Raw genomic sequence first — 27,203 nt, forward strand, 5'->3', positions numbered from 1 at the left:
GTTGTATCATTTCTAAAAATCTCTTTTTCTAGGTAGTGTTTTAAGACTGGGTTTCGTATTGTTTTATGTAGTCAAGGATGACTATGAACTCCTGACCCTCTTCCATCTACCCCTTAAGTTCTAGCATAACAAGGGCTACACCATCAAGACCACCTGCACTTCTGAAACTTTAACTGGATGAAACCTTCCCATGGTGCTTACTGGTGATTCCCAGAGGCACTTCTCCAACTCCAGCCCCCTCTCTCCTGAGCTCTGACTCAGATTCAAATCCCTGCCTTACATCTCTGGATGTCTAATTCCCATCTCAAACTGAGCATGCACAAAACCAAATGCTTCCTCTAACTCCTGTTAACACACACACACACACACACACACACACACACACACTGTACTCACACATATACTCACATACAAACACACACACACATACACTCACACATATACTCACACACATACTCACATACAAACATACACATACACAATCACACACACATGGAAACACTCTCACATACACACACTCACATATACATACACTCACACATACTCACACACATGCAAACACTCACAATACAGACAAACACACACACAAATACTTACACACATACATATGCATGCAGGCACTTACATACTCACATACATATAAATACACACACACCCATGTGTAAGCCCTCGTACATATACTCACATGCAAACACACACACACAAACACACACATAATACTCACACACATTCACACATAAAAACACAGACACAGACATAAAAACTCACATAGGCACACACACACACTCATATACCCACCCACTCACAAACATACACACACAGTACTCACACACATCCACACATAAAAACTCACATACACACACACACACACACACACACACACACACACAGAGTCACTTTTGACTTGTTCTTTTTCTCATATGCTTATCAAATCCAGAAGCTACTCTTGACAAATCTGCTTTCTAAGCATGTGCAGATTCAACCTTAACCTGCAAGATTCCCTTTTCAGCAGAGTGAAGGCCAGGTCCTTACGATGCTCTCTTGCTACCGAGATGATCATCCTCTACCTCATCTTCCTTTTCCTCCGACTTCTAATTCTTCCTCTCCACCTCAGCCCACCATCCTCACCAGTCTCTTAGCCCAGGTTGGGAGGCCTTGAGCTGGCAGTGACTCAGTCGGAAATGTGACCTAATAACACAACTCTTTAAAACAGATGCTGCTTCTGATGAAACTGAAACTAAAACCAGAAGTTAACCTCAGGGGACAGGTCCACTCCAGCAGGGAGAAGTTTGCCTGAGGGAGTGGCCAGAAGCACAGTAAACAGGGAGCTAGCACATTAGTAGCCCCCTTGTATCTTAGCCCCTTTCCCTCAGAATCATCCCTTTTCAGACTGGAAGTGGGAAACAATTTTCCTTCAGTTCCCTGATTCCCACTAACCGTGGTCTGTCCTAGTGAGCATGATTCCCTTCAGTACACACAACCTGTAATGTAGAAAACAGATTCCTCCAACCTTCCTGAGCTAGAAGCAAGACGTTGGTAGAGAAGCTGAGGGGGAACATTCTGGAGTTCTGCCTGGTCGTTACTCGGTGGTAGAGATAAAAGGTGAGTTGGGATACTTGGTAAGTAGCTTGATGACTGATAGTGTTCAGGCTAACGTTTTTAAAAGGTACAAGCAAGTAATCTCACCCAAATCCACGACTGAGCAAGCGTATCTGAGTATAATTTAATTTAATTTAAAGTAACACTGAAAGTGATCTGGAACTGTACTTTATAACGCATATACAATTGACTGTAAGCGGTGAGGCATAAATGATAAATATCAAGTAAAAATTACAGTTGCTCTGACTTTAACCAGCATAAAAGAATTTTTCTCAGACTAGCGGTAACAAAGAACAAGAACAGCAGACTACACACAGCCTAAATCCAAGGAGTATGGATTGGCCTCACCAGCAGCGCAGTTACAGGGTAACCTTGCCTTCCCAGGACAAACACGGACGTCAGATCAGCCCCGCTCCTTTTATGTTCAAACCCCTGTTGGGGGTCAGCATACTAGTATTCTACATCACATTCCTCATAATCCAGTCCAGTTCCATCCCCGGAGGTGACCACTGTACCAAATGCTAAGAGCATTAGAAAAACTAAGGAGATAGGGAGCCAGCCGGGGAGAGCGAGCGGGTGACCGCAGCTCTCAGTCTATCACGGCAAGGGGGAAATAAGTGTGAATAGGCAATGAGACTTCAGACAAAACAGCTAGCCCGCCAGTATTTCACACAAGCTCTTCCCAGGCTCTGTTGCAGGTCTCCTGCCTCTGCAAGATGTGGGGAGGTGTGCGTCCTCAGAAGCCCGAGACAGCCTCGTGACACTCAAGTGGAAAGTATGTACAAAGGGTTTTCCCATCACACGCAACCACAGGACACATCCAAGTAGGAACTATGCTAACAAAAGAAGGAATCTAAGTGCCAAGTAAACTGAGCTGAGGGAAAGCACCTGGGAGCACAGCAGTAAGGGGCCAGAATGACCGTCTGGACCAGAGTTGCCTCCGGCCCACAGATGACTATCGTCACCAGAGCAGAGTCTTAAAGACTAGTCGAGCTGACTTTTATAAGTCCTCAATGCCTTGCAAAAACGGGATCCAGTGGAATCAGCTGCCCTTTACAGCAACAAAAATCTAAAACTAAGTAGTGGCTTGTCCTGTGTCTCTCACAGGTCAAGACCCTGTACCCATCGCTAGTCCTTATAGCTCTGTTCAGCCTGGGGATGGCCAAGTAGGCTAAGCTGGCAGGCCAGTGAGCCCCAGCTATGGCCTACGTCCTCCTCCATAGCACTAAGCTTACAAGTGTGTAGCATCATACCTGGCTGTTTTTACGATGGTTTTAGGTTAAACTCAGGTTCTCAGGCTCTCACAGCAAACACTTCCTGGGTTGAGCTATGCCCCGAGGCTGGCACTTCATTTTTCTTACACCGAATCTATCTATTTCTACAGCCTCTGGTCACTGTGAACACTTGTAGTTGAAGTCTGGTGCTAGACTGAAAGCTTCGTGAAGACAGCCACCCTCACCTCCTCACAGACCCTGTATCCCCTCCACCATGACAGGGCCCGAGTACAGCATTAGCCAGTGCTGTGGCGTTATGGGGCAGATAAACGACATAGAATACTGTTTTTGAAATTTAGAAAGTAAAAGGTTTCATTCCACGTGGCTGATAAACGATAAAGTAGGTTTTGGCACATGAACAGATGTGAACTAACTCTATTTTGTATTTATGAGATAGCCACAAGGCCTTAGAGACTAAGCCAGTGTGTCACCAGATGGTTTTTAATACTTTCCCTTCTTTGACATTTGCTTCTGGCTGCAGAAGTCAGATGTATTTTCAGCATGCACGTAATCTTCAGGCGCTAATTAGCATCTCATTCTTTCGCCAATTACCTTTATATTAATTTTCATGCCTTTCTGCCTACTTGAGAAACAAAATTTAAAACATTGTTTGTGCTTAAATAGCCACTGCCTTTTTATTCTAAGATACAGGCGTTTCTGAAGCACTTTGAGGTTCAGCTCGGTACAACAGGTCTTTTACAAAGGAAGGATAATTCCCTTACCTGGCTGAAGCTCACTCCTTACTCCTTCCGTGTACTGAATGAAGCTTGCAGCTAATGGAAGAGAAAACAAGCGAATTAGCCGCTGATCCACACGGCGGCGGCCTGCCCGTTTCTCACTTCACACCTGGAGTAGACGAGGGTTGTAAGGATCTTCAACGTCACCCTGTGAGCGAATGCAGGGCATTCTTCCCTATGGTTGTGTCCCACAGATTCCCAATGTCAACATGAATTTTCTGGGAAGTTGATGTTAGAACCAAATACCGCAAAATCCAAAACTGCTTAAACTTAACAGATGTCGTCCTTAACATTCAACGATGAGATCTCAACTCACCAAGCACTGTCCTCTCGCTGTTGACTGAGCAACTGACAGCTTGCATGTCCTTCTCGAAGGTGTACAGATGCTGTTAAAACAGACAAAAAAAAGGGGCCAGGGGAAGGTTACAGGAAACAACAATGCATGAATATACGTTCCTGTTAAACTTTATACCAAATATTGTTTAGTAAAACATTTCCTAAAGAGACCTCAGCCTAGGGTGATATTCTGGATCATTTTTCAAGGAAAACATTTAATATTTTATGCCATGTTTGGCGCTGAAACTTAGCTATGAGACAGGCAAACAGCACAGTGAAGGACGTGAACTTTGAAACCAGGCTGGACCCACGGTCCAACCTTGGCTGCTATTTGCCAACTGTGTGACTTTGGGCAAATTACTCAACTTCCTAATTCCATGGTAATTAAGCTAGGACTACAATATGTGTCTTGTTACCATGAGGACCAAGAACTGCTAGGGTGGTCTAGCCAAAGTCAATAAAGTATCTCATGGGGTTATGGGGATCAGGAGAGACAGTACTCACAAAGCCCTTAGTATAGTGTACGCCGTCATAGTGAGACTCAAATGTTAGCTAGCATTACAAGTACTGAGATGTGGAAGGCTTTAATCACATTGCACATTTGACTATGACACTATTGGTTGTGTCACAAGAGTATCTCACATTTAGAGACATGGCTAAGAAATCTATGTTTATGTAATCTTTTCTTCTTTAAGAGTGTTTGAAATGTTCAAAATATCAAGAGAAGCTCACCATGTTGTGCATACCAGTAACCCAAATCTAGAGGCCAAGGCAGAAGGATTAAAAGTTGGAGGCTATCCTGGGCTATATAGTGGGACCTTGTCTTTAACAACAGAAAGAAAAGAGTCAAAAGATTCCATTTCATCAATGAGAACAGTCGTGTAGATGGGAGATACGACATGTAGGTTAAGGGCTGAGGACATGCTATGGCTGAATAGCACCACAGGGAAGTTACTGGAGGGGGAGTTTGAGTTACTATGAAGGCACTGGATTTGGGACTAGAGGGATGGCTCAACCTTATGAGCTACTCTTACTAAGGGTCCAAGTTCCGTTCCTAGCACCCATGTCAGGAAACTCATAGCTGCATGTAATTCCAGCCCAGAAGCATCCAATACCCCCTTGGGTATTCATGAGCACATCCCCCACCCCATGTACACAAAATTAATAACAGAGTCTTTTTAAAAGCAGTTACTAAATTCCTACGGAAGTTTTGATTTTTTTTAAACTCTTGCTCTGGGTGATTCTTATAAGTAAGAAGAATCATAGATTATATACTATGTTTTTAATATTTTATACTTTTTACTATGAAATAATGCATGAATGATCTTGATGCTTAGACGATGCAAATGCTGCCGACTATAACATCCAACCTTCCGAACCTCAGGCAATGTCAGCTCCTTTCCAAGAAGCAAGTTTGCCACACGCACAGGAGCCTTCCAGACTTCCCGTGGTTACCTCAAAATAGACTATACCTTTCGTTTCATTGTTTTCTAACATGAATGGTGTGTGTTATCCTATCAAATGTTATTCTTCATGCAGCAAAGCAGTTCGGAGAGTCTTCTGTGCCTGCATACATTTACAGAGGGGTGTGTGTGTGTGTGTGTGTGAATGTGTGTGTGTGTGTGAATGTGTGTGTGTGAATGTGTGTGTGTGAATGTGTGTGTGTGTGTTATTTGCAAATGTAATGCAGGCACACATGCCTATGCCTGTGCCTGTGAGGGCCAGGGGTCAGGGTCAAGTGTCTTCTCATGCCCCACCATTTTGGCTAAACTGTAAGACCCATGAGTCCCTGGACCCCACCTGTCACACTCCCAGTCCTGGGGCTGCAGGTGCGCACCACCATGCTGTTTTTCACATGTGTGTTGGGGATGAGATTGTGGGTCTCCTCATTTGTCCAGCAGCACTTTAAACCATGTTGACCTTCTAATGTAGCCCAATTTATAGACTTCTTAATCCCTCGGTGGTTATATTTATTCCCAAATATCTTATTGGTGGGCATTAATTTATCTCCCACTTTTAAGTATTAAAATGATCTAGTTCACACACACACACACACACACACACACACACATGCACGCACACACACATACACACACACACACGCACGCACACGCGCGCGCTCATATTTGAGCCCCAACATATATAAAACTTTCCAGTGTTGTGGTTCAAACCCAGGGACTTGTATATGCTAGCCAAGTATTCTACTACTGAGATACATTCCTCAGCCTCAGGTACGTCTTTGTGGGCCTATGTGAGAATTGCTGCATCATAAGGAATACAAGTATGCAATTATTCAGTTGTAAACAACAAAAAAAAATTCACCAAACTAGTTTATGCAAAGGAGAAGGAGGAGGAGGAGGGGGAGAAGAAGAAGAAGAAGAAGAAGAAGAAGAAGAAGAAGAAGAAGAAGAAGAAGAAGAAGAAGAAGAAGAAGAAGAAGAAGAAGAAGAAGAAGAAGAAGAATTACATAGTGACTCATGAAAATGGGTAATAGGAGGCAGGTCTGGGCTTCAGCCATGGTTTAATCCAGAACTGGAAATACCCATTGGAAGAATCTTTGTCTCAGATTCCCAGAAAAGTCCATTAGGCACTCGTATTTCAATGTCTTATTCCCCCCTGCATACACTGAGGGCAGACTAGACTGGAATGGAAGTGAGGAAAAGAGAGGAGAGAGGAGTAAGGAGAAATGGGTTAGAACCTGCCTACTTATGCGTACGTAATGCACGTCCTCCTGTTTGGCCATATTAGGAGAGTCATTCATTTAAACCTGCAGAGAGCAAGAGCAAGATGAAAAGGACTCTCTTCTCCCTATTCATCCCCCTCGGTAAAGCGAAAATCCCTGAAGGATGCGCACAAAATGAAAGTAAGAAGACTGGGAAGCTGAGTGAAGAAGACACGGGTTGGATGTATGGCTCCACCATAAAGCCGTGGGTCTTATCTCCAGCACTGCAGGGGGCGAGGGGGATGCAAAGTCTCTGGGGACTTCAAGCCCTGAGACATGAAGAAGTGATGACTCTTTTGCATAACATATTCTAGACTTGAAACTAAAGAAGAGACCATAACAGAAATGGTGCCAGGAGTAGACAGAAACACACACCCCATCCCCCAAGGCAAAGAAACAAGAAATGCAGGAAGACAGAGGATGACGGCCAGCTGCTGTCCCACCAAACGATGTGGGGAAAAAGCAGCCCACTTCTCCCTTTATGCACAGAGGCTGAATGGGGAGACCGGGTCCTACCTCATCCAGATGCCCCAGGCACTCTCTTCGCTCATGCCAGAACAGAATCAGAAAAGACCCCCTGGAAGGAATTTACTTCCTCCCAACCCAGAGACAGCTGTACAGGACTCATGGACACTCACCCTGACCAGCACTGAGGAGACACATCTCTTCCTCACTGGAGCATGAGTGGGTTCAATGGGAAGCCAAGCCTTCTGCTCTCACCTGTCCCAACACCTACCTATCAGTCCCTAAGTCCTTACCCTGAGGTTGGTGGGAACCTAGTGGGAAACTGCAAACCGCATCCCTACCTTGGACTACCTAACGGGCGCCCTCTCAGCTGAGTCTCATCAAAGGAAGGCAAGGGGAGGGCTTGGGTTCTCCCACCTCAGCAGGAGTGAGGTGGTGCCCTCTATTCCCCCGTGAGTTCTGTATTAGAGGAAACACTAAAACAGAAAACTAAATAAGATGTACAGTCTCTTGGGAGATACCCAAACAGATGATTCATACCAGGGACCAGGAAAACTTCAGCTCAAGTGAGAAAAAAACAGGCACTAGCACTAGGGTGGAAAATACTAGGTGCTGTGGCAAAGATTTTAAAGCAGCTGTGGTTTTAAAAAACCAAAACAAAACAAAACAAAAAAAAAAAAAAACCTTCAATAATGCCTTGGTTAGGGTTTCACTGCTGTGAACAGACACCATAACCAAGGCAACTCCTATAAGGACAACATTTAATTGGGGCTGGCTTACAGGTTCAGATATTCAGTCCATTATCATCAAGGTGGGAGCATGGCAGAGTCCAGGCAAGCATGGTACAGGAGGAGCTGAGAGTTCTGTCTGCACCTGAAGGCTGTGGAGCACAACAGTCCCTTCCAGGAAGCTAGGAGGAGGGTCTTAAAGCCCACACCCCAGTAACACTCCTACTCCAACAAGGTCATACTCATTAATAGCACCCCTCCCTTGGACAAGCATATACAAACCATCACAAAGAACTTTAAAAGTGATTGAATAAAAGCTAAATAGAAATCTTAAGAAGGAAATATATAAAGAAAATGCATAGAAATTGTGCACCTAAAAATTGCAATAATCAACTATTTATATCTAAAATGATAGCAACATGGTTGTAAAAAAAAATTATGAACTTTGTGGAAGAATAAATACCTCATCTGAACAACACAAAGGAGATCTTCTGGGATGGAGGAAAAGGAGCTGAAGCTCAGACTATCACTAAGATCTGTGTTAACCACTCTGGTGTAGTTAGTGTCCAAAGAAGAGAAGAATGGGACTTAAAGACACAGCGGCTGCTGCGTGAATTGCCCCAAATCAAGCAAAAGATTTAAGAAGCTGAATGGAAACCCAAACAAATCCATAGGAGCATACTCAAGTAAATTTGCAAAAAAAAAAAAAAAAAAAAAAAGAACAAAGGAGAAATAAAAAACTTTTCATAAGTGATTGGGGGAAATGATACCTTAAGGACAGGAGGAAAATATTTTAAAAGACAGGATCCCCATGAGAAGCTATGAAGGGAGGAGGGAAGAAGGGAGGGAGGGAAGGAGGAAGGAAGGAAGACATTGTTTTTAAGACCCAAAAGACAAGTCCTGTCACCCTGAACTCATCCTTCCAAATGAATGAATGAAAGAAATGTGCAGGAAAAGAAAATTAAGAATATGCGATCGGCAAACCAACTGTAAAACACTAGGACTAAAACAAAGTCTTAAAAGACCAAGAAAATGATTTTAGCAAAAAAAGAAAAAGAAAGGAAGGAAGGAAGGAAGGAAGGAGGGAGGGAGGGAGGGAGGGAGGGAAGGAAAGAGGGAGGGTAGGTCATCGGGGAGGAAGAGGAAACATTAAAGAGGAACAATATGGGTAGGGCCATAAAGAATTTCCTTATTCATACTTCCTAAATGACATTGGACAACAAAGACAGGCATCAAATGTGGGTCCTGACAAACACCAAGAAGCTAAGGCTGCCTGTCGCTCAGTGGTACAGCACCTGCCTACCATTAACCCATGGCTAGACATTCAACCCTAAGGTCCACAAGAAAATAAAAGGTCCAAACCAAAATAAAAGTCCGTTTTAAAGAGGGCGGGGCGCGGGGGCCTGGCTGGAGAGATGGTGCAGTAGTCGAGAGTGCTCACTGCTCTTACAGAGGACACAGGCTCAGTTCCCAGCACCTACATGGTGGCTCTCAAGTCCAGTTCCAGGGGCTCCAATGCCCTCCTCCTCTGGCCTCCATGGGCTTCTGAGTGCACAGAAGCTCACACAAGGACACATACATTATATATATATAATATAATATATAGTGTCAAATATATATTATAAATATAATATATATCTATATAGTGTCAAAGAGTGAGAAAATGTTGGAGACAACTATAAATTTAGGAAAGCCAATGACTTTAAAAAGTAAGGGTCCTGAGTTTCACTGGTCACCAGCAGATCTCGGGGATGATGGCAGGGTTGTATACGTGTGACAGCAAGTGGTAAGGACAGAATCTCGCCATCATGATGAAATGACACAGATCCATCCATACTACGCATATCCCACCACTGTCCCCATCCTGGTTCTACTGACATGCTACAGTTATCCAACTGGAGACAACTGAGAACTTGACAATTTTAATCATTTAAACTGGAAACACGTTGGAAGGCGAGAAGTCATTATATCCCTGCAGCCTTCATTCTATCCTGGAGCTCTTATCACTAAAATAAAGCATCGTCTTTGTCTTTGTCTTTGTCTTGGTGGCACAGTTCCGAAAACACGGAACTTGAAAGAAAATATAAACTCCACCTGACCTGAGATGCAGTCCATTTCCTCAACAAAACCAATAAGCCACGGGGGAATCATGTGGGCTGTAAGGCTTTCTGAATATGTGGGAAAGATAGAAGAGAAAGGGTGCTTAGCAATTGCTGTGGTCTGACGATGTCTCCCAAGTTCATAGGCTGGAGACAGAATCCTCAGCCTGGAGGGAAGGCCCAGTATCCGGCTGTTGGGTCATAGAGCTCTGCTCTCCCTGTGGGCTCCTGGTGTTTTCACAACACTGGGCTAGTTCCTGGGAGATTATTATCATAAAAGTGAGCTCAGATTCCTCCTGTCCTCCTGTTCTCCCCTTCTCCTGTAGGCCATTTAATGACAGAAAGAGAAGGCCCTTACCAAATGTGGGACCCTTGACCTTGAACTTCCCAACATCCAGAACTAACTATCTGTTCTCTACAAATTATGAAATCTCAGGTACTCTGTTAGAGCAGCAGCGAACAGGCCAAGGGGCCAACTTGAGTTCAAGAAAGGTATTTATTACATCAGAACTGATTAAAATTCTCCACTAATTTATGTCTTAACCAACTTATTTCCCGAGGAATCTCCATGTTTTAAAATCCAAAGGAGCTATTCGGAAGAAAGAAATAGAATACAAAACATCCCTCACGGGGCTGGGGATTTAGCTCAGTGGTAGAGCGCTTACCTAGGAAGCGCAAGGCCCTGGGTTCGGTCCCCAGCTCCGGGGGGGGGGGGGGGGGGGGGGGAAGAACCAAAAAAAAAAAAAATCCCTCACTCCTTGCTTCCGACCCCAGGGAAGGGGAACCTATCAACGGAAGGCAGCTGCTGCCCCACCCCCACCCCGGCCGGGCTGAAATTTCATATAACGCTGCTTCTGAACCATCTTTTCAAAATTCAGACCATATAGAAGCCAAGAAAGGGGCTGTCCTAGTACCCAAAGCTTTCGTTGCTCTTTCCACAGACAGTCTTGACGAAACTGGCCTCGGTCATCCACGTGACTCTGGGTCCTCACAAGGAGAGCACTGACTTGTATAGTCAGAGTCATAGGATGAAACGATGAGTGAAAGAACAGCTGTGGGCAGAATGGGATGATGGGAAAAGAGAGCCAACCACGACGGAGCCAAAAGAGAAGGGTGGCCTGAGAGAAACTTAGAATGGAGATAGGATATTTAGGCTCCAGGGCCACTGAGATTCAATTCTCACACATGCCTGCCACCCTCATATCCCAATTAGATAAAACATGTCCACACTGGCCAGGAAGGAATGGGAGTCGTTTATTAAGAGAAGCAGGCATTTCCCCAAACCTGGATTGTTACTGAAAAGGAGCAAGAACAATGACATGAAAGTCAGCCAGAGTCAGAACTTAGCATCCGAGGGCATTATTAAATTGACCAAGGAGCACACACACGGGTCTTGGGGAAGGCAGTGGACTTGCCACTTTTCTTTTTCTCCATAACATTGTAAAATTAGTCTCAGCCAACTTTAAATTTCAAAGGACTGAGGTTGTATGAGTCATCTGGTTCAGTAGTCATCCTCTTCCTCCTTTTTTTTAAAGGCAAAGGGGATTTTTAAAAGCTAAAGAAATAGAAGGGAAGAAACGAAAGGATATCAATTCTTGGGAAATAAAATTGAGGTTTATATTTGAAAAACAGAGGAGGCAGAAAGAAAAAGCAGTCAACTGAGAAATCTGCAATTACCTCATTTTCTCTGGTTTGGCAGTCAAATATTCCGAAGACCGCATTTCCTTTGTTGTCCTAAAAATTAACCAGAGGTTTATTAATGCCACTGTTTAGGAAATCAAGCCTGCAGTAACACTCTCCATTTTAGCAATAGGCACTCAAAGGAAGCCTGCTGTACACATCAAGAAGGGTCAGACCTAATTCAGCCTTTCACTGAAGCCTCGAGAGGGAAATGGCTCATCCCTGAACAGCTTGGGGACTCTGAGGACTGGCTACAAGGCCTGGCCATGAGCCTCCAGCCGTGTCCTTGAAAGAATAAATGTGGCATATTCTGTAAGTAAAACTGAATCTTTAAGCAAATCAATCCTGAATACAGCCTAAGAGTGTTTGTTTTTTTTTTTTTGTTTGTTTGTTTGTTTGTTCATTTGTTGAGATAGGACAAGCCCTGTCTATCCTGGACTCACTTTGAAGACCAGGCTAGCCTCGAACTCACAGAGATCCTCCTGCCTCTGTTTTGAGTGGTGGGATTAAAGGCATGCACTGATTTTAATCAACAGAGATACAAAATGTATAGAACTTGCTGCTGAAACTACTCCTTGATGTGTCTCTATTAGCAGAGTTATCAGAAAAGTTAGGACATCCAACACCCGAAGACCTTAAACACACAGAGTGTTAACTCTGCTTATGTTTACACCGGAATGTACAAAGTAACCATAGTAAGCATTTTCTCAATGACAAAAATTTAACATACTAACTGGGTTTAAGTATCTAGGCTTTTTTTTTTAACTTGAAAATGAAATTATCCATCCATTCAAATGTTTTGATTACCAGGTATGTAGTTTTATCTTATTTTTAAAAGATGAAAGATGGTCTTTCAGCACTCTTCAGCAAAACCAAGGACGTTCAAGGTCAAGTACCAACAAGTGTTTGTTGTTCTTAAATAAAGGAGCATCTAGATTGTGTACAAAGTTAGTCTTAGCGCTGGGGAAGTGGAGGCAGGCAGATTTTTGTGAGTTTGAGACCAGCCTGGTCTACATGGTGAATTCTAAGTTAGCCACAGGTACATAATCTCAGAAGCAAATCTGTAAAATTCTGTAAAACGTTAATATAAATGATTAAAGCAGCAAACTGCATGTTGCATGTATTTACTGCAGTAAGAAGATAGCATGGACTTACCTTATAGGTATAAATAATGTCTCCATTTCTTTCGATGTTTAGTACACGTAAGCTCCCAAGAGTTGTTTCTGAAACACCCAGAATATATAAAGGCAGGTTGATATTCAGAAAATGGTTTTAGCATATCTAATAAACACAGTATCAATGTATCAATAGAAGAAATCAAGTGCAAAACTCCGTGTTGATGCTTCTGTTACACAGAGTTTACAAGCGGGCAGACTTCTTTAATCTATCTATAGGTCAAAACATTCGTGACCTTTCGGGAACAGGAAAGAACTCGTAGGGCTAGGTGTCCAGGGAGGGTGTCTGAGGTGCCAGGGAGGTGGCAGACTCTGAGTACATTCATAAGCTCACAGAGATACTCCCTGGGCTAAACACCCTTGAGCTCTAGGCTATCTACTTCCCTATCTACTTTCCTAGATAAAAGCAATAATTTTAATTGTATTCTATCTTTTCTTAATGCATTCTGAGGCTACATCACGAATTGTATACCGACTTACAATTATTGCAGTTTCCTGCTAGGTTCACCCCCGCCAGGTACTCAGCTGGACTCCAGGTATTTGAGTAGTAAATTTGAAACGGTAAGATTTTGAACTCAGAGCTTTTAATGAGGAGATGGCTCAGCTGGTAAAGTGCCAGCCACGCAAACCTGCAGACCTGCACTCGGATCCTAGCACCCATGTAAAACACCAGACGTGGCAACATCCATACATCTGTGACCCTCGTGCTGGAGGAGTGTATTCAAATGGATCCTCTAGCTTTCGGGCAAGCTACTACAGCCAGTCAGTGAGGGCCAGTAAGAGACCGTGTGGAGGACCCCAGAAAGGCAGACGAGGCTGGGTGTCTTCCCCCTGTGTGTCCAGGCTTCCTTTTTTAGACACTGAACCTCACTGACTGACTTTATCTACTGAAGCAGAACACAGAAAGGCCCTGTGTAGTAAGGACCCAGGAGAAAGAGAGGAAGAAAATAGAATCAGGAAGGGATGTGGGGACTTCATGGGAGTCTCTATTAGGAGCCTGCCCCAAAAGGAAGGCACAGCCACAGCTCTGTGTGAGAACGGCCAGCTAGAACACCTAAGTCCTGATGGTTCTCTATGGGGGCTGCAGCATCAGCTAAGAGGCCTTCCAAATACACGTTCCAGGGTAAAGAAGCACAGCTAAGGTTTCAAGCAGGAAGTAGACTTTATTCACTATAAACTTTCTTTGGTTTTTCTCTTTAAATCCTTCTTTGGCACTTACAGGGCGATGTGAACATTTTTCTGGATATGGCTTGCATGCAGTGACCTTTTCTAGCCTTTTACTATCAATCCTCTTGTGCCTTGAGTCGTAGATATGAGACTTGTGAGCAGAATGTCCTTTGGTTCCCCCACAGCATCCCCATCCCACCACACACACACACACACACACACACACACACACACACACCACCGCATCTGACACGCCCACTTTCAATTGGGTTAGTACTCCAGGTCACCCAGTGTGGTCACGTCAGGCCTCATCTATAATACCCTTTGTTTCCTGTGACTGACTGCTTTATCCTTTCAGGTGAGAGCTCGTGCGTTCACTCCGTTATTAACCTGTCGGTTACATGTTCCTCTCCTGTACTTTTACCAGTTAGACCCAAAGTTGTAGCATGTATGTCCAGCGTTATGCTTTAATGTTATGTGGGACCCAAGAATGTGATGCAGCCTAAACTCTCATTCACTCTTAATAAGTTGGAAAAGCACCTGGTCGTGTCCACTGAGGCTGAACACGGGTGATTCAGCTGGTTCAAACCTACCTGTATCCTAACAGCAATATATACAAATGTATATATTGTAGCAAAGCTGAGCTACTGTGCTTCACTGTTAAAAAACTGTATCTGCTTTTCCTTCCCAGTCCTGCTCCTAGAAGGATGACTCGAGACTAATTAGTTATTATTAAGTGCCTAGGCCATAAGGTCTGGCTCACTCCCTGACTAGCTCATAACTTATTCAAACTATCCTATGTCTACCATGTGGTTAGTTACCTCTCTTTCAGTCCCAGCCTGTTTCTCCCTTCTTGTCTCCTCAGCCTGTCTCCCTTCTCGCCTCTCTCAGCTTTCCCCTCATCTCTCTCTTATCTCTCACTGTTTCTCAGAATTCTCTCTGTCCCTGCCAGTGTCCCACCTCCTACTTCCTGCCTCAGCTCATTGACCATCAGCTTTTTCATTCACAAGTGATGATGCTTATAGAAGAGTCTCCCCAGAGCTCGCAGTGATTCTGAATCCCCCAAAATGCCTCTCGAGAATAGACCAGGCTATATCTAAACAATGGAGTGCCCTGTGGCCGTGAGAAAGAACCAACCACAGCAAGACACAGAAGTCACTGAGCAAAGTCAGCATGGCGGTGCATGCCCTTAATCCCAGCACTCGGGATGTAGGTCTCTGTGGGTTTGAGACCAGCCAGGTCTACATCACAAGCTCCAACACAACCCAGGACTATATAGAAAGAGAGGGTCTACCAATAGATAGATAGATAGATAGATAGATAGATAGATAGATAGATAGATAGATAGATAGATAGATAGATAGATAGATAAATCATTCTCCCATGACCACTAAAAACAAACTGCATTGTTTGATTGATGTGTTTCTGAAACTGGCGAAGCCAGTCTCTGAGGCTCAATGAGTGATTACCTCAGAACGCAGAGGACTCAGTGGAGATAACCTGCTCTTTCCTGCTCTGAGTGCTGGCTCTGTGGACTTCACTCAGGGGAAACTGATTGAACTGTGTGTCCTTATGAAGTGTGTACTTTCCAGTAGAAAGATCATCTTCTAGAACAGGACATAAAGGCCCTTTTTACAAAATATTTAACTTAAAAATCAATGGCCTGCCTTCGCCTACAATTCTTAGGGCAGTCTTGAATCTACAGTTAAGGGATTTAAATAAACACTGGTCTGTAGCACATCGGTGATGAGCATTTACTGGGGAGTAACCAATTCCTTTTCACCTTCCTCAAAAGTCGTGTGCAACTAAATTGTTGTTCCTGCATGATTAGAGTATCCCAACATTAAAACAGTACGATACTGACTATGGGAAATTCAAATCTTTAAATGAAGCATGCACAGCAGCCGACAGCAGCAAATTCTGTTTGTATTTCTAATTCGAAAGGGTAAAAAAGCAGAATAAAACGAAGGATAGTGGGAGAACTGACCCCAGAGCTGGACCTGGAGTGGGAACCTCCACTTGGTCTCAGGGAGGCTTGGTTGTCATCTGTCTATCTGTCCTTCTTCCTGCCTGTCTCAAGATGGCGGTGTAAAGGTTCTTCAGTGAGGATGCAGAAGTGGTTTTGTACAGCTATACACTCCTATTGGGCTGTCAGAATCACTTCACACTGACTCTTAAAGCTATGACTGCTCATCTGATCTAACAGCAGAACAAGGCTCTGTCAGCTGACCAGTTTCTCACAATGTGTTCTCATTCCCACATCATGTACATGGTGGCTCGGGTATTATAGGCCCATTATACTTAAAGAACAACTGAGGACAGTGAGGTGAAGACCCTGGGCCAATACCACCCAGCAAACAAATAGTGCAGACTCATGTCAAACCCAGAAAATGACAAAGAGAACAGAGAGATAGGGCCCTCATCAGGCACGATGGGAGGATGGATAATTACTCCGTAACCACTTAAGAGATGTGCAGCAAGCTCATTCCCATCCTGCAATGACGCAACCCTGCTAGAATGCAGTGTGCTGATATTTTGAGAAATATTTGCTTTCTTTCAAGAGTATAAGGATGCTGGGAAAGGCCTTCGCAGAAGTATACTTTAAAAGGTTTCAGCTAAGATAAGAAATTCCTTTTACAAGAAGTCTTGATAAAAACCTCTTAGCAAAACACTTATTTTTAGATAACTAAAAATTCTTCACCAAATGCAGACTACAATTATCATGTACATGTGTATGTGTGTATGTGCATATATACATACATACATACATACATACTACATACCATGAACACCCAACTCTGTCTGTATTAGATACATGAGAAGAGCCTTTTTTTTTTTTTTTTTTTTTTTTTTTTTTTTTTTTTTTTTCCAGAGCTGGGGACCGAACCCAGGGCCTTGCGCTTCCTAGGCAAGCGCTCTACCACTGAGCTAAATCCCCAACCCCGAGAAGAGCCTTTTAAGGGAGTATAAGGAATATTGATGCTCCACACCAGAACCAAAATATTCATTTAAAAAAATATTATATTTTATTTATTTAGTGGGGGGGCGTAGAGTGGGGAGTGAGGATGAAAGTGAAAGATACCTGTGGCAGTCAGAGGATGCCATGTAGGAGCTGGCTCTCTCCTTACACCATGTGGGACTCAGGTCATCAGGCTTGGGAGGCAAGAGGCTTTACCTATTGGGCCATCTCACCAGATCGAGCTATTCTGATTTTTAAGAGCCTAGTGTGGGGACCACTCCCTTGTGTTTGTCCAGTTCCCCTAGACGTTTCTCATTGCACAACACCTATTAGCTACCATAGCTAGAACTTGGATCAAAATATGTAGCAACCACAGTAGACAGAGTTGAAAGAAGTAAAACTGTCTTTGTGGATCTGTTAGCTAATGCGAACTCTGGTTAGACTCCTGGCTTTCATTCCAAGGGTGTGTGGAGTAGATGTATTTAGCAATGCTGGAAATTTAGACTGATGTCTCACTCAACCTCCCTGGCCCTCCCTCTCTGGAGCAGTTGCTCATGCTTCAGTGCACACTTCTCTAATCATATTCAGTAATGTCTCTGCTTATTTATTCATTCTGACTCTTCCCCTAGTAGGGCATCTCTGGAAAGTCCAGAGGAGGAAGTTTAGCAATTTCAAATGAGGAAACGTGGTTTAATTTTACAGTTCAGTATACTCTGAGATCACAATATCGCACTCTGATAAGGAAGTTACTTGCATAAGTAAACCTGCTGAAGAAAGCATGAAACACTGGAAGTATTATGATGGCTGAGGTAAGGTGAGGCAGAAGCTGGCTTCCCAGACAATTCTGCTCACTTCAGTCCATTCTTTGCTAAAGCAGAGTGATTACACATTACAGGAAGATGTTTGCCAAATGTATAAACTCTAGTCTAAACTACTAGGTGACAAAAATTGAATGGTAGTACTTGGAGAGGGACATCATACAGTCTTAAAAAATAAATGTGAGACAGCTCCTAGCACACAGATAAAAAGGTGGTGACATGGGTGCTCTTGGTTTGTACCCAGACCACCCAGTCACCCAGGCTCAGTATGGCCAGCCTTTATAATCCTGAGATCAGGACTCCTGAAATGTAACACATTCCACCCTCTGAATTAAACGAGAAGGAGCAAGCATGGGCTGATTCATTCTGAATCAATAGAAAGAGAACTGAGAGTTAGAAAGGTAGACTGGGGACCTGGGGAGGAAAAGTAAACAGGAAAGACAGTGGTTATAATAGAATGGTGAAACAGAAAACAGCGTGACCAAGATTAAGCCACCCTCCCTGCCCCTGCCCTCTATACCCCGACCAGTGTGCAGGACCGTATACAAGAGGAAATAAAGAAAAGCTCACTTTTGAATGAGTTGCTTGGTAAACTATATCACTCCCCATATGAAGAGTGTAAGATTTAAAATCATCCTTGTGTGTCACAAATTCAAGCCTAATCAAACCAGGGGAAAGCACAGGAAAGAAAACTCATGCTCTTTCTAGATTACACAGATGACCCCTGACAACATTTGAACTTATACTTTTTTAAAGTGGTGCCAAAGCAACACAAGACATCAAGTAAAGATGCTGGCTGGAATGGCAAACCCGGAGATCTCCCAAATGCTACCCCCCTCTCCTGTCTGCCTAGAGGAAAGCTAAGTAAAGCTGGGTTCCCTGTGAAGCACTGTTTCCTAAAAAATGCTTAGCCCTATGGGATTACACCTGTAAACTAAAGATGACCCTGAAGCCTGCGCAGGAGGTTGGGGTTGGAGCTCCAAATGTAGGCCTTTTATACCCAACCTGACAGGCCTCTTATACCCTACTGTAATGCCTCGCTGGATGCAGGCACTTGAGGGAAACCAAGCTGGGGAACAATCCCTGAAGGAGCTGACCATGCTCACTAACAACACTGAAGGAAGGCTCTTCTTCAAAAGGACGGTCCACACCATGAAGTACTGTACACAGAAGTGATTACTTCTGAAAGTGAACCTGAATAGAACTCGCAATACCGAGAAGAAGAGATTAAAGCAAAAAGAGAGCATATGGTTTTCATTCACTTGAAATTCAGATAAAAATGTATTTAAAGCTATCAATAAAATGAAAACAATGTTAAAATATAAATATTCAGACAGTCACCTCTGAGGGAACTGAAATGAAGAATCATAAGGTGCATGCACACAAGCCTTCAGAGGTCCTGATATTGTTCAGTTCGTAGTTGGATATTACATACATGGTTTTCTTTTTAGATCATTATTTAGCAATGTTAAAGTATGTTACTGTTTTTATTTTTGTGAATATTTTCTCATTTCACTTCAAGAGAAACCATATTCCCAAAGTTCAACACAGAACCAAGAGTAGGCACAATAACCAAGTCTGGCCTCCTACCCTTCAAGCCTTTGTTGACTACATTTCTATTTTACATCTACCAAAGTTCCCTTGCTCACTGACTACTTTGGCAAGAAAGTCATATTTCATGAGGATTACTTAGTATCAGTAAAATGTTTTCAATTTGTTGGTGTGAAAATATTAACAGGGTTAGTGAGATACTCAGCAGGCAAAAGTGCCTAACAAACTGAGTTTGAACCCCCGATGGTGGAAGAAAAGAACTACACTCTGAGAGTTGTCCTCTGACCCCACATGCACACTGTGACACTTGTGCATGCACACACACACACACACACACACACAGGAATGCACATGCAAACATACTCATGAACACACACTCACGCACACATCATTTTTACTCATTCATATACATGTACAATATATCAATAAAAGGATGTAACTTGGGAGGACATTAAGACTTCAGATTTAAAGTATGTAGAAAGCAGACATATAGTGGTTGGTAGTGTTACTCCTATTTATGTCTTAAAAGCTGGTACTTCAAAAATAATTTGCAGAAGCATGGATACACTATCAATAAAGTAGAACCTCATCTTTCCCTTCAAAAGCTGAAAGGTGTGTGTGCACACACAGTGGTACATAGGTGTATGTGCCTGTGTAGGTCAGAAGTTGATGTCAGATGTCCTCCTCAGTCATTGAATGTAGCTTTCAGGAATTCAGTTAGACTGGCTGGCCAACAAGCCACGGGATGCTATTGTCTCTGTCTTACCAGCACTGGAAGGGTAAGTGTGTGCTGTGCCCCCCAACCACACACCCCTTTTTGGGAATACTAGCGTTCAGGCATGGGCTCTAGTGTTTGTGCTGTAAACACTTCATCAACTGAACCATCACCCCAGCCTCTGTTTTTTTTTTTTTTTTTTTTATTTTAAACTACTACCCTCTGGTGATTATCAAAGGTAACAATACTATGGGAAATTACTGCAATGCTCTGGGAAACAGCAAAATATTATACAAAAAACAAAGCCAGTATTTCTGTTCTGGTAAGTTGACCTGAGTTACACAGATTTATAGTTCTTCACAGGTGAGTGGAAGATTCAAGGAAGCCAAACTCCAACCTGGTCACACACAGCTTTTCAACTACAGCCCACACACGGAAGCGTTAGACGGCGCTGCTTTTATATTTCACCCGGCCTCTTGGGTGTAGTCGCTGCCATTTAGCAAGATAGTGTGGGAGCCGGGAAAGGACTATCTCTGTGGTAGGAAACAGACTTGGAGTTGCCCACCATGTGTCAAAAAGTTAAACCATCAAGAACGTTAGGAAAGCCAGTAAAGCAGAAGCTCTGTAAGCTCTCATAAAGTTATACAGTTGCTTATTTGTGATTAACAGTCAAGGTCAAGAGCAAGGACAAGGTCAGCTGCCAGTGCTCCTGTGCTAAACCACAGGTATCCTGCAGACATAGCTTCTGCAAGAGTTTAGGAAAACAATTGTGGATATAGGTAATGTGATGCCCTGCCCCCAATCCACTGGCAACCTAAGGTGTTAAAGGAAAGCCAAAGATATAGGAAGAACAATATTAGCTAACCAGACCACCCAGAGCTCCCAAAGACTAAACCACCAACCAAAGAGTCACATGGAGGGACCCATGGCTCCAGCTGCATAGGTAGCAGAGGATGGCCTTGTTGGGCATCAGTGGGTGGGGAGGCCCTTGGTCCTGTGAAGGCTGGATGCTATGTGGAGGTCTTAGGGGATGCTAGGGTGGTGAGGTGGGAATGGGTGAGTGAGTGGGGGAAGCACACTCATAGAAGCTTAGGGGACAGGGGAGAGAGAAGAGAGAGGGGATGGATGGGATGTGTGGTTTGTGGGGAAGGGGGATATCAGTTGAAATGTAAATGAATAAAATGATTGAAAAGAAAGAAAAAAAAAGAAACAAACAAAGAGGCAAACACATGAACACTTAGAGCTCTTACGCACAAGGTGAGACCCAGAGGTGCCATTAACCTGGAGTCAATTTAAGCCATGAAGATGCTTCCTTATGTGCTGCTTCAGAGAGACAGAGACAGAGGGAGAGAGAGAGAGAGAGAGAGAGAGAGAGAGAGAGAGAGAGAGAGAGAGAGAGGGAGAGAGAGAGAGAGAGAGAGAGAGAGAGAGAGAGAGAGAGAGAGAGAGAGAGAGAGAGAGAGAGAGAGAGAGAGAGAGAGAGAGGGAGAGAGAGAGAGAGAGAGAGAGGAAGAAAAAAGGAAGGAAAGAAATAGGGAAGAAAGGAAAAGAAAAACTTAAATCTTAAATTACAGACGCCTTTCTTTTAAGTGGCTCAATTCTGGGAACACAAAAGTCATTTTCCACTCCCTCACCAAAAGAGCCTCAGGCGTGAGGAACAAGTTCCAGTTGCCCTGGGGAGGCAGGAAGCTGAGCATCCCTGCCTCCTTGCTGCTTGCGGTGCAAGGGGCAAGGGTGGGGTGAGGTAGGGTGGGGCGGGTTTAGGGGTGTGTTTGGTGTCTCTAGAGCAAGCTGCTGTGCCTTTAGCACCCACGGACCCTCGGTCCCCTACGTGCGGCCTGAAAGAGCACCCAGTCCCTCTCTACATCACATCTGAAGGGAAATGACACATAAGCCAGCCATCAGAGCCTTCAGAGATACAGACTGTTCCTCAGACACTGATGTTCCTCAGTCTTTAAAAAAAAAAAAAAAAAAAGAGGGTGTGTACGTGCGTTAAACCACCGAACTCCCCTTCTTAGACGTACTGGCGCTGAGAGCGCTCAGCATCCTCGCTGGGACAAACAATGCAATTGCTAAGATATTTAAATGGTCATTTTCCTGATCACCACTATTCATGCTGGTTCGGGTCACCCTACACTTCAAAGCGTTCCTGATCCTAGCTGAGACCTGGAGGCAGGCGAGAGCGAACCATCCCGCTGCCCCCCACCTCCCCCTCCCTGTGGCGACACATCAGGTACCACTCATCGTGACCGCCCAGAATGTGCCCGCGGGGACGGCGCCCCTTCCACCCCAGAGCCTCTCTGGGACTTCGGGCGCCCGACCCCCTCCCGCCCCCTCCAGGACGGGCGCCCAGCACCTGCGCCTTCGTCTCCTTCATCTGCTGTCGCTGCCTGGACGAGCAGACTCGGGAGCACGTCCGCCAGCACGTCGAAGTGGGTGACCAGCCGCAGAGCCATGGCTCGCAAACAGCGGCGGGGCGGACATTCCGGGCAGGCTCACACCTCCCAGCCTGCAGCCGCCTCTCTTCCTCCCCGCCTCCCGCTGCTGCTTTCGGTTCAGGGTTCTGGGCGGCCCAGCCCCGAGGATCCCGAGCACCGCCCCTTCCAGGCCTGCACCGGGGAGCATTTCTTGTAGCTCGGGGACACCGCCTCTCCCTGTCGCTGGCGGGAGGGGGGGGGGGATTGTCCTAGGGCCCGGACGGGGTGACTTAGCCAGCAGCTTCCAGACCGAACTAGGGGGAGAGGGACAGCGGTGGGATGCGGAGGCCTTGCTTTCTTCTTTAGTCCCAGGTCGTTCCACCTTGCTCCACTTAGCTAGGGCCAGGTAACCTGAGGAGACTCAAAGTTACACCAAGGCAGCTGGCTCATGGGCCTATTCTTTTGAGCTCCGATCCATATGGTGATGTTTCAACGCCTGTAAACTACAAGGTGCTGTTAAGAGACCCTAAGGAAGATTAGCTTAGCACGGGCTGGGTTCTCTCTGCCTTTCAGTCGGTGCATACTGGCTTGAGGAAGCTGGCTCGCCCACAAAGCTGGCTCGTCCACAAGTGGCCGCTGAGGAGGTTTGTCTGTAGCCACGTTCTTCCCGGGTTCCTTCCCAAGCCCATCTCTTCCTCTATAAGTAAATTCTGGTGTTTTCATTCTACCACCCAGGCTTACTCTGCTCGAGGGATGCGCCATCAGGAAGCTTGGCCCTGTGAGATGCCATCCATCTTGTACAACAACAGCAGGTAATCGCTGTTGCTAAAACTGAAACAGCCGTACCCGACATGGTGTCTGATACCTATACTGCTTGCACTTAGGAGACGGGAGATGAGCTTGGAAATCATGGTCAGCCTGGGCTAGAAAGTGAGTCCTGGTCTCAAAAACACTTAGCTAGCCCCGTATCACAAAGCAGAAGACGAACAACTTACCGACCTAGAAAACACTGCCCAGTCTTTACCCAGCGCTGGGGCCCTTTCTGTCTAGAACTAGAACTCCCAACTGATCTGGCTCCCAAGAACCCTTCTGGTTATACACACCTTCCTCATGTTCAGTGGTTCTGAACCTTCCTAACGCTGCCACCGTTTGATACACCTCGTATTTAATACACCTCATGTTGTGGCGACCCTCAACCAAAAATTTCTTTCACTGTTACTTCCTAACTGTAATTTTGCTACTGTTATGACTCATAATGTAAATATGTGTTTTCTGATGGTCTTAGGTGACCCCTGTGAAAAGCTTTTTCCACACCTATCCCCTAGGGTTCGATGCACACAGGCTGAGTGAGAACCACTGACCTAGAACATCTCCAGGAGCTCCCAGGCCTGACTCCACACAACCTCCCCAGTACAGCCCACTATAACCTTCCTGACCCTAAAGAGGCATTGCTAATGAACCTCACTGCACCTGAGGTAGGCTTTTGAGATTAAAAATCAAACCTGAGTCTTGAGAGAGCTCTTCTGCTCCAAACAGGGCACTGTGGAATAAAGTATTAATATTATTAATATTAGTAGTATTAATAGCTTAATAGTATTAATAAGCTAAAGAACACTTTTTCACTTGTGTCTTAAAACTGGGCTCTGAGAACTATAGATACCAGAGTCGCCTGAGGAACTATCTTAGAGTGCAGGGCTTTCTGGCCTGGAGGTGGACAAGGCTCAGAAGTATTCCCTAAGCCTTGGAAACCCGAGTCTTGGCTGTGGTTTGAAAAACATTTGGTAAGGGTAGAAGTCTTGATTTTCCTCTAGAGATTATCTCTCAGAGGAAGGTAGTGGGTGGTTTGGAGTAGAATTCTACTGCTCACATAAAACTTGCATAAAGATTTAAGGGAAATCTAATGCCAACATTGGCTGTGGATGCAGGGGAAATTACAGGAGACATGAGCAGACACTATAAGATTTTATAACAAATGTGACCTGTTAGCTTTGCTATCCACACATGCCCTTTCTTGCCTATGAACAGTTTATTTTGTCAAGTAAGATGGGTTGGTTATATATGGAAGATTGCTTCTTTAACAGATATATTCAATTTAAAGGTTCCACTTCACTCCTTTTTTTTTTCTTCCATTTTTATTAAATTGGGTATTTCTTATTTACAAATGTTATTCCCTTTCCCGGTTTCTGGGCCAACATCCCCTCCCCCTCCCCTTCTATAAGAGCTTCCCCTCCCCATCCACCCCCCATTACCACCCTCCCCCCAACAATCACGTTCACTGGGGGTTCAGTCTTGGCAGGTCCAAGGGCTTCCCCTTCCACTGGTGCTCTTACTAGGCTATTCACTGCTACCTATGAGGTTGGAGCCCAGGGTCAGTCCATGTATAGTCTTTGGGTAGTGGCTTAGTCCCTGGAAGCTCTGGTTGGTTGGCATTGTTGTTCATATGGGTTCTTGAGCCCCTTCAAGCTCTTCCAGTCATTTCTCTGATTCCTTCAACGGGGGTCCCGTCCTCAGTTCAGTGGTTTGCTGCTGGTATTTGCTGTATTCTGGCTGTGAAAACTCCTGAAAAGAACTAAGTTTAAGAAAAGTAATGAGTCCAAGAGATAATAACCAAGATGGCGGAAAAACGTAGCCAAGCACCACAAAGCTGCACGTTTCACCATGCCTGGATGCTCCTTCAGAAGCGTAAAATAAATCATGACGGACCTTAAAGTCGAAGGTAAGATAGAACTGGAACCACAAACATTCCATACTTCAGGCACTGATCACGGGTCTAATCATGGCCCACATCCCAATGGCTTTCCGGCTCTACAGCAGCAAATGCCTTTTGGGTACAGTAAATCTAACCAAGAACCCATAGTTGAGGAGCTCATGGGTTGTGTAAATAAGTCTACTATTATTATTTTGCTAAAGGGACGTAGGAACAGACTGCTTCCTAAGCTCCTTCCTGTCTCTGTCTCCACACTCTCTGACGTCATCGGAGAAGTTTCTTTGTGGAGGAGATGGTGATTAATGCAGAAACACACAGTTCATCAAAGTGCAGAGAAAGAGAGTCTGTGGCATGCTCAGATCCCAGTGAGACATCTAGATCACTTGTCGCCTCCTCGAGGCTTAAGGAAGAGCTAGAGGTGAGGATGGCTGGGCGTGACACAACTACACTCAAGAATTACTGTGGCTGTGGTTGGCTGCACAAGATCTCTACAAGACCAGCTAATTACCATTCCCAGCATAGAAATGGATAGGGAACCTGAGCTCTCAGCAGTTGATGGCTTCTGGGAAGAGCGAGTTCTCTTGAAGGGTATAGACCTTAGTAGGGCTAAAAGAACACTTTTATTAATACATTTATATGTGTGTTGAATTAAATAAGCTTGAATACACTAAAAAAAACCAAACTTTGCATTTGGAGTCAGGCCTTCGAAAGGATGATCAAAAACTTTCTTCTTGGAATTCACAGAATCAGCTAAAAACATTTGATTCTAAATAGTACATGACAAAAATTCATGTGGAGGAAGTAATTAAGGTCTGTACCAATGTTGTAGTGATCCTTTACAATAAAATGGCTTCTTATTGAAGTATTAAGAATACTATCTCAATGCAATTTATTTGTTTTTGTTTGTTTTTGTTTTTGTTTTTTGCTACAGGGTTTCTCTGTGCCTCTGACTGTCCTGGAATTTGCTCTGCAGACCAGGCTGGCCCTGAATTCACAAAGATCCATCTGCCTCTGCCTCACAAGTGCTGGGATTAAAGGCACCAGTCACCATACCCAACTGCAATCTACTTTTAATGGAAATGAAAAGATTTGTTGAAGAGATAAATATTTACTGTGCTAATCACTGTGACTTCCCAAAACCCATTTGCACCAGCCAGGAGATAACAGTTCCTCTTGCCAGTTTCTCACAGCTGAGCTCCCAAGAAGTTAATAAAATTCAAAATTAACCATAAATTAAACACACAGGTTTTATTCTCTCACCCATGTGGAGGTGGGTAGTCCAAAGCTCAGAGGGCAGGTTCCTGCAGTTACCAGAGATCTGAGATCGTTTGAGTTTTCAATTCTATCAGACTCTGACTTAAACACTTGTTCTCATGGTGCATGGTGATTGTGACAATTCAACCATCACATTCACATTCCAGAAATCAAAAAGAACAGGTTAAAGAGAAGGTGGTAACACTCTTTGAAGGATACTCCCCGAAAGTTCTAAATAACATGTTTATTTTAAGCATGACAATTCTTTTACTTGTATAATATGGTTTCTGGTTTTGTGTTTTTATGGAATTTCTGTGTGTGTGTCTGCATCTATATGTTTCTCGTGATTTTTCTTTAGTTTTTCTTTCTGTTTATTTTATCCCATTCTTGTTTGTATTATCTTATTTATTTATTTATTTATTTATTTATTTATTTTATATGCCTGCCTGTTTACTAATGAGAGGAGGCAAGAAAGGGTGTAGATTTCAGTGGGTAGGGAGGTGGGGAGGATCTGGAAGGAGTTGAGTAAGGGAAAACAATAATCAGAATATATTGTATGAAAAAGAACCTATTTTCAATGAAAAGAAAAGAAAGAAAGAAAGAAAGAAAGAAAGAAAGAAAGAAAGAAAGAAAGAAAGTATGGGATGATGTCACAGGTGAGGCAGGTACAAGATAAAAGGAGGCCTGTCATTGGACAAGAAGGAAGGCTGGGCGAGAGAAAAGTTTGAAGGAAGAAGAGAAGACTGGAACAGGAAGGAGGAAGAGACAGGAGGGAGAGAGAGAGAAAAGTTGTGGCAGGA

General features: G+C 44.1%; 1 protein-coding gene and 1 long non-coding RNA gene across 5 annotated transcripts in view; one reads left to right on the top strand and one right to left on the bottom strand.

The window, feature by feature from the left end:
* The window catches only part of Gsap (gamma-secretase activating protein), a 94,338-nt gene extending 71,788 nt beyond the window's left edge, over positions 1-22,550 (bottom strand). For 3 of the 4 annotated variants that reach the window (XR_015685521.1, XR_015685520.1, XM_087657146.1), the window contains exons 1-5: positions 22,382-22,550; positions 12,796-12,863; positions 11,638-11,694; positions 3,927-3,996; positions 3,596-3,646 (exon numbers count right to left, since the gene is read on the bottom strand). Coding sequence is in view for 2 of the 4 variants with exons in the window: in XM_087657146.1 (XP_087513272.1) it covers positions 3,596-3,646; positions 3,927-3,996; positions 11,638-11,694; positions 12,796-12,863; positions 22,382-22,481 (346 nt within the window). In the remaining 2 variants the exon portion in view is untranslated. 4 annotated transcript variants of the gene reach the window in all.
* Positions 22,551-22,582: 32 nt separating this feature from the next.
* Positions 22,583-26,678, top strand: LOC147994696 (uncharacterized). Its single transcript, XR_015686315.1, has 5 exons — positions 22,583-23,086; positions 23,178-23,254; positions 23,768-23,917; positions 24,954-25,158; positions 26,081-26,678. It is a non-coding gene; the product is annotated as an uncharacterized LOC147994696 (long non-coding RNA).
* The last annotated feature ends 525 nt before the right edge of the window (positions 26,679-27,203 follow it).

Source organism: Rattus norvegicus, chromosome 4, assembly GCF_021556685.1.
Source record: "Rattus norvegicus strain SHRSP/BbbUtx chromosome 4, alternate assembly SHRSP_T2T, whole genome shotgun sequence".
NCBI classification, from domain to species: domain Eukaryota; kingdom Metazoa; phylum Chordata; class Mammalia; order Rodentia; family Muridae; genus Rattus; species Rattus norvegicus.